This window comes from Monodelphis domestica, chromosome 1 (genome assembly GCF_027887165.1).
Source record: "Monodelphis domestica isolate mMonDom1 chromosome 1, mMonDom1.pri, whole genome shotgun sequence".
NCBI classification, from domain to species: domain Eukaryota; kingdom Metazoa; phylum Chordata; class Mammalia; order Didelphimorphia; family Didelphidae; genus Monodelphis; species Monodelphis domestica.
The window spans coordinates 92,475,133-92,491,249 of NC_077227.1; the positions used below are offsets into that span (position 1 = coordinate 92,475,133).

Here is a 16,117-nt window from a genome sequence, read left to right on the forward strand (position 1 = left end):
GGTTATTGGAAGTGCTTCTTGAAGGCAAGGAATATTTTTCTTTCTACTATTTCCAGCACTTAGCAAATGCCAGACCTATAATAAATGCCCAATAAGTGATTATTGACTGATAAATAATAGATATCAATAGGAAGTAACCATTCTCAAGCAGAATCAACAAAGAATCATCAGTAACTGAAGGAATCCTATGATAGTTAAAGCCTCCCGCCAGCAAGAAGCTTTATGGTAGTAAAATAGAAAAGGGATAGAAGTTTTGGATCCCGCGAAGGGCGTGAAGGAGCCAAGCTTTTGAGATGTCAATGATAAGTGAGTAATCAAATATTATTAATATTTGGGAGCCGCAGCCATGCTCCGATCAATGGACATCACTGAAAGCCTATTTTCTGCCCAGAGATCCTGTTTAACACTACACTGGTCAGAGGATGATATAGCTCAGCTGGGAGGATGAATAGAGACTAATAGAATTAGAGAATACTAGGTATTAGCATTGGAAAAGAAAGAGAGAGACACCTGGCCTAAGGCCAGGCCTCAGGTAAAGATAGAGAGAAGAGAGAAAGGTGGTGATAGCAAACCTGTAGCTCATCCAAGAAGGAGGAGCTGAAGAAGGAGAGGGAGAAGAGGAGGGAGAAGAGGAGGAGCTGGCCACAGCTTTCCAATTTATTGTCTACACAAATGAACTCAATACATATTGATAAGTTGCACAATGCCTCAATACATATAGATGAATTACCTAGTGTATTGCCATTGGATAATTGCAAATCGCGACAAGGTGAAGGGTGGAGTTTTTATCCTCAGGTGAGTGAGACAAAAGGAAGCAGGGTTTTCATACCCTAACTTCATTGCCATGTGCAGAATGGCCAAGTGCCCATTCCCAAACCTTGCCTCTTTATAATACCTATGGGCTGGACTGCTACAATAGTCTGTTGAAATAAAGAAAGATACTATTATAATGAGAAATGAAGGAGAGAATTTGTGAGTATATTTCAAGCTCTGTTTAGGGAAAGGGTACTTTGGATACCAGTTTTTAGACAGAAATATCCACAGAGGGAAAAGCATTTTTTCATGCTTCCATAATTTCCATAAATATAAGCTTCAAAATCTTTCAACTTGTAAACCTTGAAATTTCTCAGACATGTGAATGTTAAAAATTTCCCCATTGGACTGGGAACATTCCCCATTTTGATGAGAAAACTCCTTGCTATGGGAAGGACCTCTACTCCACTCATATTTAAGACTGCTTTGAGGGAGAAAACTCCTTGCTAAACAATGAAAGTACTTGGACCCATGCTTATAATAAGGCAAGGAGTTCTTTGAGCCATGCCTGTTTTTTAGAATTGATACAATGAGATGCTAGGTACCTAAAAGGGTCAGGCAAGTTTTCTCTTAATGAGATTAGTTGACTCAGCTGTGTTTTCACTGGTTCAGACTTACTGAGAAGATTAGTCGACACAGCAGCATTTTTTTCTGGTTCAGACTTACTGAGGAGATTTGTCGACTTAGCAGGAATTCAGATGGGCAGTCCTTTGGAAAACGTCTACAGTAATTGGTAGATGTAAGGACTTAGGGGAGGTGACATAGGAGAAAAACCCCTATATAAGAAAAAGCAGGATCTCTTGAGAGATGATCCTTTTGGGGGATCTCTGAGGAGGATCGCTTGGGAAGAATCTCTTGAGAGAGGCTCTGGAGAAGGGAAGCTCTTGGAGGACAATCTCTAAGGAGGTCTTGCTGGAGCTCCTCTGAGGGGACTCTGTCCCTCTGGAGGCTCTGGAGAGAGGTCCTTTGGAACAGTCTCTGGCTGGAAGGCTCTTTAAGGAGGACTCTGGCTGGAACTTTCTCTGGTGAAGTCAGCTGAGATGGAGCTGGCTTGGTGTCACTAGAATCCTTGCTTAGACAGACCTTGTGGTGAGTGTTAAAAGACTGACTGACTGATCTCTCTCTCTTAAGACTCAGGTCTAGGCCATGTTGGCTTAAGGCCCTTCATACTTATTTCCTTTTTCTTTCTTTCTCTCTTTTCTTTAATTCCACATTTGTATTAATTAAAATCTCTATAAACCCAGTTGACTTGGGTATTTGAATAATTGGGAATATTTCCCTGGTGACCACCTTATATTTGATTTAAAACCCAAGACACTGTAGTGAAACATATTTTCTGCAGTCAAATTTACTCACCCTCTCTTATATCTGTCACAATTTATATCTTCCACTATTTTAATCACTACAGTTTAAGACCTCAACCATTTTAAATCTAACAAACTTCCTTTGCCCTGATTCTATACTCATCAAACAAATCTGGGTTCTAATGTCATTGCCAAAATTGACCTAACAACCAGAATAGAGTAAATAACTCAACTTGGTTTTTAGCTAGAAATATTTCTCATTAAAGATAGTGAAATAATTGCTTCTAAAAACCTCTTTAGAATTCAGGTAGCATGAACCAATTCCCAAGAGCCCTATCATTTTTAGATGATTTGTAAAATTAAATTTCTCTCTATATAAAACTGAGACACAGATGCATGACCCCCAGGTGATCTCTATGACAAACTACCTCCTTCCCTAGGTCCTAATCCCCAATTGTAAAGGAGTGAGAAAAATTTCATCCAGGTGGGTTTGTTGTTATAATCAGTCACTAATTTTCATTGTGATCTTACCAACCCAAGTGGCATACCTCCATGATTCCTGCTAGCCAGAGATCAATCAGTGGAATTTCCCCCCAGAATTCTCTGGATATAATAATTAAATCCCAAGTACATCACATGCACACACAGACAGAACCAGCTTCCTGGATGCTGAAGAAAAACCCAGGAAAATACACAAATTCATAAAAGAGTTAATAAGGGAAATAGGAACCTATCACAAATGCAGGAAATGTCCCAGGGTCCTCAGCTTTATCACGATTTGTTGCCTATGAAATACCATCTACAAAGACTGCAAATATTTCATTTCTTCTGAACAAATGTCCAGTGTTTTAAAACCCATCAACCAAAAGATATTTCTGTCTCCTCAAATTTGGTTGGTGTTTATTTGCTGTCTTCAATCATACTCTGATGACACTGATTATAAGCAGTTGGTTCCTCTGCCCTGCATGAGTGACTTTTATGCTTACTTCTTTCCAAATTGACAGTTTATATGGGGAGCCAATATTCACTCTTGTATTTATATGGGAGCTCTCTCCAAGCTTATTTACTCAAGTTACTGATATATTGATATCATTTTCCCCTCCCTCTTCCTCAGAAGGTATAGACACCCAATGAAACTCAGCTCATTGGTCTGTTGGCTTCTACCATTATCTTACTTCCTTTTTGTCATATAACAGATTTTAAGCAATATAGCTTGTATAAAAATGAATTACTAAAAAGACTGAATTAGCAATACCAAAAAAAGAAAATTGCAAATGTACAAAAACCCACATTCATGTGCTGTTTTATTGGTGCACACAGCATTACATTACCTTCACATTAATAGAGCATGAAATTAAAATACATGGAGCCACAAATTTGCCTTTTCTATGCTGGCTTGGGCTGGTAATGATTGCTCTTAATGATCCTTCTTGAAGTTTCCTGTTATTATGCTCATAGTAACTTTAATTGCTCTTTAATCAAACTCTTACATGGTCTTTTTGAAGACTTTCCATTTAATGATGTCCATTAAAAGTCCTTGATTCTTTGCTGGCTTTTGAATACTTTTTGACCATTCACTCTTAAATATAAGTAGGCTGCATGTACATTCCACTCATTAATTGTACTGTAAATCTTTTGCACCGCTGCTAAGGAGCCACTGTTCACCAGACCTAAGCCCTTATGGTCCTTGATTCAAAGCTCTTTATTAAGAAAGTTCTTTTGGTCACATTCAATTGAAAAATCACATTAAATGTCTTTTTTTCATCAAATTTCAATATAATTTTAAATTTTTCTGAGAAGAGGGAAGTATTTCATTAGACTAGAAAATACTCAATGATGAAACTCCTTCCATCAATGGGAATCAGCAACTCATCTGTAATTTTTAGTCTTCTAGAGTAACCTGGGACCACTGAGAAGTTACAATAACTTCCCCATAGTTCCTTTGCCAGAATGTATCCAAGAAAGACCCTGAATCTATATCTTCCTGATCCTACAGCCCACTGTTTAACCAGAACATCAATCTGCTTCACATTGTATCAGAAGGTCTACTTAGTTTTTCAGTTTTCTAGACAGTTGGCCTAAATAAATTGCTCTTTGAACTCCTTTCTTTTGGTTTCTAAAATTCTTTTCAACTGTGACATAGAAAATATTTGAAGAAATGACTAGGCTGATTTCAGATCAAAGTCATTTAATTACACAGTTTCTCCCTCTGAGAGAAATGCTCATCTCACTGCATGGCTACAGATCTGAGGCATCTGCAAAAGAAATAGGATTTGTAACTGGCAGTACTGTTCTCCTCTGTCATGGTTTGTTCAGCCCATGCAGAATAGTTATTATAAATGCCAGATAAGGTAGTGGAGAATAATCATGACTGATTACCCCAGTCAACTGATTGAGACAGGAGTTTGTCCTGCTGTCAAGCATCAATTTATAAATCTACTTTGGTCTTTAGAAAACATTGTTTAGCCAGCTGCTGGAAAGGGACATTCCTTTGGGCATTAATGATTTCACTGAAATTTCCTGGTTTGGGAGGGCCACATGATATACCCCCAAATATGCTTAGCTGAATGGAATAGTACATCTTAATGAAAAACATTAGTTGAGGATTAACATTTTACTCCATGGACCTGCTGTGTCTAGACAACTTGAAAAGTAAAAAAAGGGAATGGAAGAATCCAAATGCTTCTCTTAAGCTGATACTTTAATTATTATCATTCCACTGACCCCCTTCTTACTGAGGAGGAAACAGAACTAGTTTTCCCATCAGGGGTCTCTTATATTTGAAAAAGCATAGAGCATCACAGAGAACTCAGAATTCCAAGGCAGGGTATTACAGACTCACTTCATTCATTTTTGGTGACCTTGAGCTCCTGCTTCAGTTCTATGTTAAGGCTCTGTTTCTTATTCAGTAAAATGGACGACAGGGCATCATATTATTGTGTTCATCATGGTTGAACAAATCAGCAATTCCTAAAAATGGTTATGGGAAACTGTGACCTCAGTTATTGAGGTCTTCACCTATTAAACAAGACATTTCAGGAATCAGATTATTAGAGGAAAAATTCTGAAAAACCAGCAGCCCTAGAAAACAAGTTCTTCCTCCCCCATCATTAGCCCATACTTTCTTTTTTTTATTGCACCTGGTGATCTGCTCTTGAAGTTATACCCTAATAGTCTCTTCTGAAGTTAATGGCTCAAAGAGCCCTGAAAATGCTGAGGCCAAAGCAAATATCTTCTGGCCCATCTGAGAGACAGATGCTGTGACAATCTGATGACTCAGAAACCTTCCAAGGGTTCCCATGCTAGAATAGTTATCCAGACTACTGATAGACAAAATGGGATTCATGCCAGGGGTGGAATAGTCAGGCCTCAATAAAGTATGATGCTGTCCTTGTTAATTCAGAAGAGTGCTGCCAAATGGGAGGATGAGCACAAAATATTTCAGGTGGAGATTTTATTGTTTTACAAGTGTGAAAACACAATAATGTTGTCATTACATTACATCTAACATTTTAGAGAAAGGAGTTGACCAAATGAAGCTGATACCAAAGTCACATTTGGATACTTACTTTAACACCTGAACCAGGTTTTTTGTTGTTGTTGTTGATTTGCTTGATTTTTCCTCCCTTTAACACCCACAATTTTTTAGTTTTTCTTTGCCAACTCAAATAAATTGATAATAGATATCTCAAACAAACAGTGAATACTCCAAATTCAAAATGGAAGCAAGGAGATCACTCAAAGGATAACTTTAGAAAACAACAGAGGAAAAACAAACTATAAGAAATCTCTTCTATGATATTATGAAGGGGAAAGATAGAGGATATGACCAGAGTTAAAATGTCTCAATGTGCCTGTGCAATAGTCATACTGGTCCTTCTGTTATTCCCTCAAGTGGCATCCCAGAAGCATTATCAGCAGTAGGTCTTTCCTCTTTCTTCAGAGAGCTCGGAATTCGAAGACTGACATAAGGTTTATGGCAAGCTGTGTTAGCCAAAGGAGGATAGTGCTGTCTGTAGCAAACATAAGCGAAAATGAGGCCAATTACTCCACCAACGAAAGAATCTAGGTAGAAAAAAAAATTTAAAAGAAGCATGTTATGTTTCAATAATGCCTTCTTAAAAAGTAAACGTGGAGTCAGAAAGAAATTGTTCTACACCTAGCAACATTCACTTGAAGTATAATCCTATGTAATATTTAACCTCTCTGGACCTCAGTTTTTTCATCTGTAAAATGGGGGAATAATACCTGCACCTACTTCATAGTGTTTTTAGGAAGATCAAATGAGATAATGTAAGTAAATTGTTCTGCAAACCATAAAGCATTACATAATTCATTATTTGTTATTTTCAGGAAATAATACTTTTTAAATTTTCTTTTTTATTATGAATTTAAACAAATAAAAATAGAAAAGAAAAATAGGACAAATATATAAAACTCTATTTCTTTTATATTTAGTTTCAATATCAATATCTAGTATGGTTTGTGGGGGTCTAATATACTTATAGCTCACTCAGTCTTCCATTTGATTCAGTCTCATATTAAATCTTAAATCATTAAAAGCTCTAGAATAATCCTGAACCATTTTCATATTTTCTTGTTAATTCATGAAATTGCAACCTCTTTTTTATTAATCAGTTGATTCTACCCCATTCTACTTCGTTATTTCTCATATAAATTGGAAAAGATTCCTTTGCCAATAGTAATTATTCTTTCATCATTATATATTAAATCTCTTAGTTTTCTATGATTAAATAAATATTAATTATGCTGAATATATAAATTAAGAATGAAAGTGATATTAAATTAAGGTATAGATATTATATGTAATATTTTAGTGATGAAAAAGTCTACAGCCAGAATCATTTTGAATCTTCTCTTTGATAGTAGATGACTTTTCTTCACACTTGGAAAGACAAATGCACTATTAATTTCATTCACTATACTGATTAAAATTTCTTAAGAATCTTTTTCATATGTCTCTTCAAGATAAAAGTTAAACTCAGCCTTTGAGGAAATAAATTGTTAGTATTTTTAAATTTTCTCCTTTTTTTACCTATTATAATTAACCGTCTCTCCAGAACATACTTTAGGTTGTCAATTCCTCATAGACTCTTCTGAAAAGTATAAAATAGATGATCATTAAAGAGATGTTTGGCAAGTATCTAGAAAAGGAAATAGTGATTATAAAAAGTCAGAATGACTTTATCAATAATAGGTCATGCCAGACTAACCTCATTTCCTTTTTTTTAATAGAATTACTGAAATAGTAAATGAGAAGAATGAAATGGATACCATTACCTAAGATTTTAGCTAGACTTTTGATACATTATCTAAATCTCTTCTGAATGAGAAGACAGGGATATATGGATTAGGTGTTACTACAATCAGGTGGATTCTGAACTGGCTGGATGGCTGGACTCAAAGGATAAAGGTTTAATGTCAACATGGCAGGAGATCTTTCCTGGAGCACCTCAGGGATGTGTACTTGGCCCTGTGCTCTTTAACATTTTCATCAATGACTTGAATAAATACACAGAATAAATACACAGAAAATACACAGATTGTATCCCCATTAAATATACAAATGACACAAAGATGGGAAGTGTAGTTAACATATTGGATGACTGGATCCAAAAGGATCTTGACAGGTTAGAGTATTGGGCAGAATTTAATCTTTTAAAATTCAATGGACATAAATATAAAATATTGAACCTGAGCATTAAAAAATCAACTTTTCAAATTCAATAGAGCACAGACAAGGACAGGTAGCAGTTGTTCTGAAAAGGATCTGGGGGTTTTAGTGGATTTCAAGGTCAATATGAGTCAATAGTATTATATGGCACTCAAAAAAAGCTAAGGTGATCTCAGACTTCATTAAAAGGATATAGTTTCCAATTCCAAGGAGATGATAGTCTCAGTGTAATCTGCCCTCATCAGAACTTGTCTAGAATATTGTGTTTCATTCTGAGCACCAAGAAGGACTTCAGTAAACAGTACAAAGAAGAACAACAAAAAGGAGTCTTGCATCATTGGCATACAAAGATCAAAGGAAAACTAGAGAAAAGAAAACTTGGATTGAAATGGTGGGAGAGAGAGACATGACTACTATATTTTAATAACAATTTTCATGTTGATAAGGTATTAGACTTAATCTGTTTGGCCCTAGAGAGCAATGCCAAGAGCAATTTAAAATTCCACCAACAATTCAAAGGTCTTCTTGCTATATCACCACCAATGGTCATTTTCTATTTTTATTTCTTTTTCCAATATGATGGGTGTGAGGTAAAACCTTATGTTTGTTTTAATTTATATTCCTCTAATTATCAGTAATTTGAAGCATTTTTTATATATCTATTCATAGTTTGTACTCCTTCCTGTTTGAACTCCTTATTCATAAGAAGAGAATGGCCATCATTCTAATATGTTTGAATCCATTACTTATAAATCTTTTGAACCTTATCATAGAACAGTGCTGAAAAGTTTCAATACATAAAAAAAAGAAACAAATATAACTAAGTTCATCAGAGAGATGCATGCAAAATTCTTTGAGAAGTCCAAATAAAGAAAAATTATTTTGAACTCAGGAGGATTATGGACAATTTCATGAAGGAAGTCTCAGTGAGCCTGGTGGCAAATGGATTGCCTTGTGAATAACCAGGCCAAACTGCAGAGGACTTGAAACAATATTTTTTATTTTCTTTAAAAACATAGATATGCCTCCTTCTTTTGGCAGGGAGGAAGGAGGCTATGAGAGCATGATGGTGTGTAGATTTTGAAGTGCAATTTCTATATCAGTTTTCATTTTAAAATTTATTTTCTTTGTTACAAAGAAGGGTATAATATACCAGGTCAGTAGAGGATAAGTAGATATCCAGAAATGACTGATATAAAAACAAAAGATATGCGTAAAGCATATTTTTAAAAATCCACACAGTTGTGTAACATTGAAGGTTTTTCTTTGGAAAGAAATTTTGATAAGATTGCTGCTGTGTTACCTTTGGTCTCCTTTTCCTCTCACCTAGCTAAGTTTCTCCATACTAAACAGTATAATTCCATTTCATTTGACAGTCAGAGTATTCTCCAATTCACTGACTTTGTGTATATAGCATACCCATGGGCTTGGCAGTATCTGTGAAAGGGAATGGTAATTTAATACAAATTCAACTTGTACTGAACACTCTTCTAAGTGTTCCAAGTGCAAACATTTTGCTTAGTCATTAATTCAAATGCAATTCAACAGATGCCCTTTAAATAATAATAATTAGTATTTGAGTTTTATGAAGTGCTATATATATGCATGCATGTATGTATGTATGTATGTATGTGGAATCTCATTTGATTCTCACAATAATTTGGCAAAGGAGGCACAATTATCTCCATTTTACAGTTGTAGAAGAAAATGAGTCAATAAACTAGTTGTGGCATATGATTATGAAGGAATACTACTGTGATACAAGAAATAAAAAGTAGATTAATTTTTTTAATGTGGAAATAGCTTATATCAACAAAATAGAGAGGGAGGAGGTCAATAAAATGGACCTGCAACTTAAAATATGAGAAAAAGAAAAAATTAAAAATCCTCATATAAAAAACTAATTGGAAATCCTAAAAATTAAAGGAAAAATTAATAAAACTAAAAGCAAAATAACTAATGAACTAATAAGTAAGACCAGGAGCTGGTACTTTGAAAAAAAAATAAATAAAATAAAGTAGTGCTAAATCTAATAAAAAAAAGAAAGAAGAGAATCAAATTAATAGTATCAAAAATGAAAAGGGTGTCTCACCTCTAATGAAGAGAAATTAAGACAGTTATTAATAGCTACTATCCCCAATTATATGGCAATAAATATGATAATCTAGGTGAAATGGATGAATATTTACAAAAATATAAAATGCCTAGATTAACAAAAGAGAAAATAAATACTTAAATAATTACATCTCAGAAAAAGAAATTGAGCATGCCTTCAAGGAAGTCCCAAAGAAAAAAGTACCAGTGCCTGATGGATTCACAAGTGAATTCTATCAGACATTTAAAGAACAACTAATCCCAATACTTTACAAAGTATTTGACAAAGAATGGAACTATCTACATGAAGTTATGACGAGTGAAATGAGTATAACCAAGAAAACATATACAGCAATAGAAATACTATTTGGATGAATGACATACATACATATTTAAGAAACTGATTCTAAGAGAAGCTAAATGACTTGCCATGGTCACACACCTAGTAAATATCTTGGGAAGGATTGAAACTCAGGTCTTCTTGATATTAGTTTGAGTGCTCTCTATCCACTGTGCCACCTACTATTCATAAAATTCTTTGTGTTCAATCTTGGGAATATACAAATAACATAGTGTATGTATTCAGAGGGTCATACATTTGCAATAATATGAGGAAAAATAACTATGATATACAAGTGAGTGACTTAATTGAAATATTAGCTTTAGGCAACATGCTTTTGAGAAAAGTGATGCTAGACTGGGAAAAGGGTAAAATCTGGCAAGGAAGATCTCAAGAGATTGTCTTGCCCAGGACCACATAAATGGTTTATGTAAAAAGCAAGACTTGAACCCAGGTCCTCTTGGCTTGAAGGAGAAGAAAAAATATTAATTAATTGAGATACATGACAAATTGCTCTCTCATATGGGATAAATCTCTCTCATTGTATCCATTTTTCCTTATTGTTTTTGGCTAAGATTAGGGCACCATAATCCTCTCCTCACCGTAAAAGGGTAACTAGGTAGTACACTATGGTGTCTAGAGCACTGGACCTGTAGTTTGGAATAATTCCTGATTTCAAATCTGGTCTCAATTAATTACTAGTTGTATGACCCTGAGCAGGTCACTTAACCCTGTTTGCCTTAATTTCCTCATCTTTAAAATAAGCTAGAGAAGGAAATGACTAACCATTCCACTGTCTTTGCTAAGAAAATCCCAAAAGGAGTGACTGAAGAATCAAACATGTCTGAAATGACTGAACAATAATAAGTCATTGAAAAAGACAAAAAACCTTTCCTTTACCATGCTACCCCTTAAGCTATCATTTATTCTTTCCCTCTGTTCTTCTTTATGCCCAAACTTCTAAAAATAGTGGTTTTTTATTATCTCCATTTCTTCATTGTCCTTGGTTTTCATTCCCTGGTAATCTGACTTCTGCTTTGCTTTCAGTCAAACAAAATAGAATGTGTGCATATTTATGCCATCCTCACTATGAGATCATATTAATGAAATTATGGACTGTTCAACTTTTGATCAATCTCTTGGAAAGGTTTCACAATTATTTTTAAGCAAGATATAATATATTTTAGCTTATTACCTGGTTTGTGCTCTAAAAGCTCTACTTATCACTAGCATTTTTATTATTGTGCATTAAGTAATATTTAAGATCTTTTTACAAAACCATAATAACACTATTAGCTACATGTATAATTTTATTTACCCACAATATATGATCAAGTGAAGTGAGCTGAATAAAGAAGAATCTTCCAATTTCTTCTGAGAAATATTTTTTTAAAAGGAAAACAAAGAAGTCCTCTAACAACTAATATTTTGAATAAAAATTATGGAAATGCTTCAATTAGGAAATGTTAGTATTTCATTGAGACTCATTTTGTTTTTAAAAGTTTTATTCATGCCTTTCATTTGGCAATTACAGTCATTTCCAAATAATATACCCCAATTGACTCTTCTCTTATAACAAAGAAAAACAAATGAGCAAAATCAATTGTCCTACCAACACGATACCTGTAGTCTGCCTCTCCAGAAATCATAGGACTGTAAGATTTGAAACTAGAAGTTACCTTCAAGGCCATCTAATCCAACCCCTTCTTTTTACAAATGAGCAAAGAGATTCAGAGAGATAAAATCATTTTTCCAAGGTCACACATAGTAAGTGACAGGGCTAGAATTTAAATTCCTCTAATTCCAAATCTAGCACTGTCCACTATACTCTAAGGTTTAGAGTTGAAGTGGTCCTGAAAAGCCAACTGCCAGATTTTGAAGAATGGGAAAATTGAGCTCTAAGGAATTTCAATGATTCCTTTAAAGTTTCAGAAGTTGATGTTATTTCCTCATCTCTTATCCAGGAAGAAGACTGAATATTTCTTGAGCAGGGACTAAACTGGTGTTCTTGAGCAAAGGGAAGAAAGCTTATTTTATAAATAAAGACATAGTGAAAGATCTTTGTCAGATCCTACCTTTGAAAAAGTATTAGTTGTGTGACCCTAAGAAAGTCATCTAAACTCTTTATGCCCTAGGCAACTCTCTAGAATTTACTAACTAATTTATAAAGAAAAGCTGTAACTTTCCTTGGCAAATGAAGATTCTACACCAGAGTCAAATCACAAATGCTCTTGATATTTAATATTTGTTAGGACTTCTACTGACTTTCAAGCATCAAGATGCCAAATTCATTCCCCACCTTTCAACTGCATTTCCCAACAATTGAGTTCTAGTTCTCATTTCCTTTTTCCAAGTTAATTGCAATAACTCTTCATCTGTCTTTTCTTTTAATTTCTCCTTTTTTCAGTCTACCAGAATAGCGTTCTTAATGCATAGTTGCAGCCTCTGAAGATATGTCACAGAATGGAAAGTGTACTGCATTTGGAGTCTGGTAAACCTGGAGTTCAATGCAACTCTCACACTTGCTAGATCTGTGACCCTCTATGTTCATGTTATTTATTATCCTTTTTGAAACAGAAGTGTCTTATCTTTAAAATAGGGGCAAAGTACCTACAGTGTCATTATGCAAATGGTATTTGATTATTGATTCCATCTTGTATCACTGTCAACATTTTTATAACTGTCAAAATCATGTTTCATTTGTCTGAGTTAAAATTGGAAACTTTCCTGTTAATCACTTATTGTCTATGTGCCAAGTTTAGAAGTTTAGATCTCCTACTAATCAGTGTTATATTCATATGTCAAGGAAATCTGTTATCCTTGAAGGATGCAAGAGAATGCCAGGACTTTAATTTGTTAAACAAGGTAGTCTCATTCACGCTTGTTAAACTGTCCTATAGGTAGATTCAAACAATGAACATTTCTTAGCAAAAGGAAGGAAGGAGGGATTGTGGCTAGTCTCCTCATTTCTAATTTCCAGCCAATCATATTGTCCTTTATGCTTGTAATGTTTCAGATTGCATAATCAATCATATTGTTTTCCTCATCTATGACACTACAGACTTTTGTAATCAATCACACTGTTATCCCTCCTACAGTGCTGCCTATTATTTTCTAAGTGCTTCTTTTGATCTCTTAAAAATGGATGGAAACCTATTTCAAGGTCTTAGCTTTGCTGAGAACTCTAAGATCCTTTTTATTGGCAAATGTATTCCTTGTCAATAAATTGATCATGCTTGTATCTTCGTGTCTCAGTTTGCCTTGATTTCAATTATAATATAATTTTGGATTTTAAATTGTTGTTGTAATGTTAAACACTACTGAGATTCTGGAAAATGCTCCCTCATATACTTAAGATATTATTTGATATAATCTTTCTAAAATCATACTAAGCTCTTTGCATTTAAATCATTTGCCATTAAATGAGCCAAACAATAAAACCTACAAATAATTTAGCTTTCTATGCTTCCCCTACCATATGCAATATGGATCATTGAATAAAAGACACTAAATTGGATTCTATATTATTTTAGAGGCATGAGAGTAAAAAGATATTTTTGTATATGCTTCATCATTTTTCATTAGTATGTGAAATATCAACAACAAAGTTAAGATGTAATTATAAGTAAGAAGGATAGTAAAAAGTTTATTTACATAATTTTTATACATGTTTTCTACCTCTTCAGTCAAGGGAATACCCACACAAATACAATCACATGTCCTGGAAGCTGAAGTTATCTGAATTTAATTTATATCACACAAAGTACACCAAATCCAAAATATTATTAGTTTTCTAGGAGAATAGTAATTAAATTCAATAATGACCTATTTCACTTTTGATTCACTGCACTGTCTATTTTCTTTAATGGCTTTCTAGTAGAGATGTCCCTTTCTCCAATTCTATTAATTTTCAGAGACTTTATCCAGAATGAGCAAACAATAAGTTAATTCCATTTAAAGCAGGTCAAATTCCATTTAAAAAAGAGTGTTTCTAAGAAGGAAATATGTGACCATGGGCATATATTTTAATTTCTTTAAGCCTCAGTTTCCCAAACTTCAAAATGAGGGTCATAACCTCTGCATTTCTTATTTAATAGGGTTATTGTAAAGATCAAATTAAATAATATGTGAAGTTCTTCAAATGAAAAAGATCAAACATTGTGCAAATATTAGTTATTATTATCTTTAAAAATCTCTGAAGAAATGATGAGATTCCAAACTACATGAACATACATTCTGACGCCTGCTGACTTCAGAGAAAAAGTAGAAGGTGAGAATGGGCAGAGATATATGAGAAAGTGTGATCTGGAGAAAGAAATGAGAGAAATTTGTATATAATAACATAAGTGCTTCATCCCTTTATTAGAAGAACATTTTCTTCAAAAAAAAAAAAGATTGGTAGGTGCTAGAAATAGTGACATCATCACGTGATATTGTAAAGGATCAAAAACTGACTAAATTTTAACAGACAAGAGAAAAGCACATTACTGATGTAAGAGTTATTCCCAAGTAAGCATTCTGAGTGCAGTCAGATCACTGACTCAACAAACCAAGATCAGAATTTACAATAAACAAGAAGAAAGAATATTAGTGAGAACAATTCATACAATTAAAGCATTTACCCTGAATTGACACTGGCTATAATAATATCACAACAGAGAATTAACCTATGCAAATTTATCACCTGAACAAGGAGACCAAAAGAGCCCAGAAAGCATTTTCATCAGTAAACATCTCACTTTCTTGCCAGATACAGAAAGAGAGAGATGTGACTGCCAAAAGCAATGCTGGGTAAGAATATAAATTTATTTGTAAAATATTATGAATGATAATGGGACATCATTAGAAGTATATTCCTATACAGGAGAGAACTGTGAAGGATAAAAACAACAAGAGCAGGATTTATATAGTACTGTGCTAAGCATTTAACCTGATCTCATTGCATCTTCACAACAATCCCAAGGGGTAAGTTCAATTAATATCCCTATTATACAGATGAGGAAACTGAGATAGGTGGTGGTTAGATGACTTGTCTAAAGCCAAACAGCTAATAAATGTCTAAAGTTACATTTTCAGGACCAGTGCTCTATCTACTTAGCTACCCAAAATATGTTTAAAGAATACTTGGCAAGATAGACAAATTCCAAGGGCATTCAAGAATGGAAATGAAAGAAGGAAACAGAAGAATGAGAAAATATGGGAAAAAAGTATTTCAATAAATTGTTTCCCCCATCAAAGACCATGGACACCATCACATGTAGACCCTAACATTGAAGCCTTTAGGTCCTTTTATATATTTTTTCCCTTTAGGTGCTTTTAGAAGAGGTATAAATGCCACTAGAGAGAACAAAGGTGGGGAAAACATCTGGATTATTTCACATATAAATTTATGCTGGAAATATATGCTGAAGGTCAAAAAAAGTATATTGTGAAACCAATATATGACATCTGAAAAAGGGTAAAATCTCAAAGGATTGGAAAAATTTCAGACATTATTAAAATAATAAAAAAACAAGTAGCTGAGAAAACATCATTAACTACTAAATACTAACACTAACTACATGTCTACTGTCTATGATAATCATTTATATGCTAAGTGAGAAAAATATCAATGAGGGCATTAATAAAAAAGCAGGATTTTTAAATCAACATTCAGCAATTGACCATGAACTCACTATCTTTGCCATATAACTAAAAAGTCATAGTCATAGATAATATAAAATCCTACTCTGCTAATTGTTAATTCTGGGAAAAAACCCATTTGATTCACTAGAAAAACATCTTACAAATTCTTTTATAGCAAAAAGACTCCAGTCCATACATTGAGATCATTTAGGGTTCCATGGTAAATGTTAGTTGGCTGGTTGTTGT

General features: G+C 34.0%; 1 protein-coding gene across 2 annotated transcripts in view; it reads right to left on the reverse strand.

The window, feature by feature from the left end:
* Nucleotides 1-3,404: 3,404 nt before the first annotated feature.
* Nucleotides 3,405-16,117, reverse strand: part of PLPP4 (phospholipid phosphatase 4) — a 214,206-nt gene continuing 201,493 nt past the window's right edge. For both annotated transcript variants that reach the window (XM_001376673.5, XM_007478903.3), the window contains one exon: nucleotides 3,405-6,182. In XM_001376673.5, coding sequence (XP_001376710.3) covers nucleotides 5,983-6,182 — 200 coding nt within the window. In that variant the 3' untranslated portion in view covers nucleotides 3,405-5,982. The remainder of the gene's footprint in view (nucleotides 6,183-16,117) is intronic.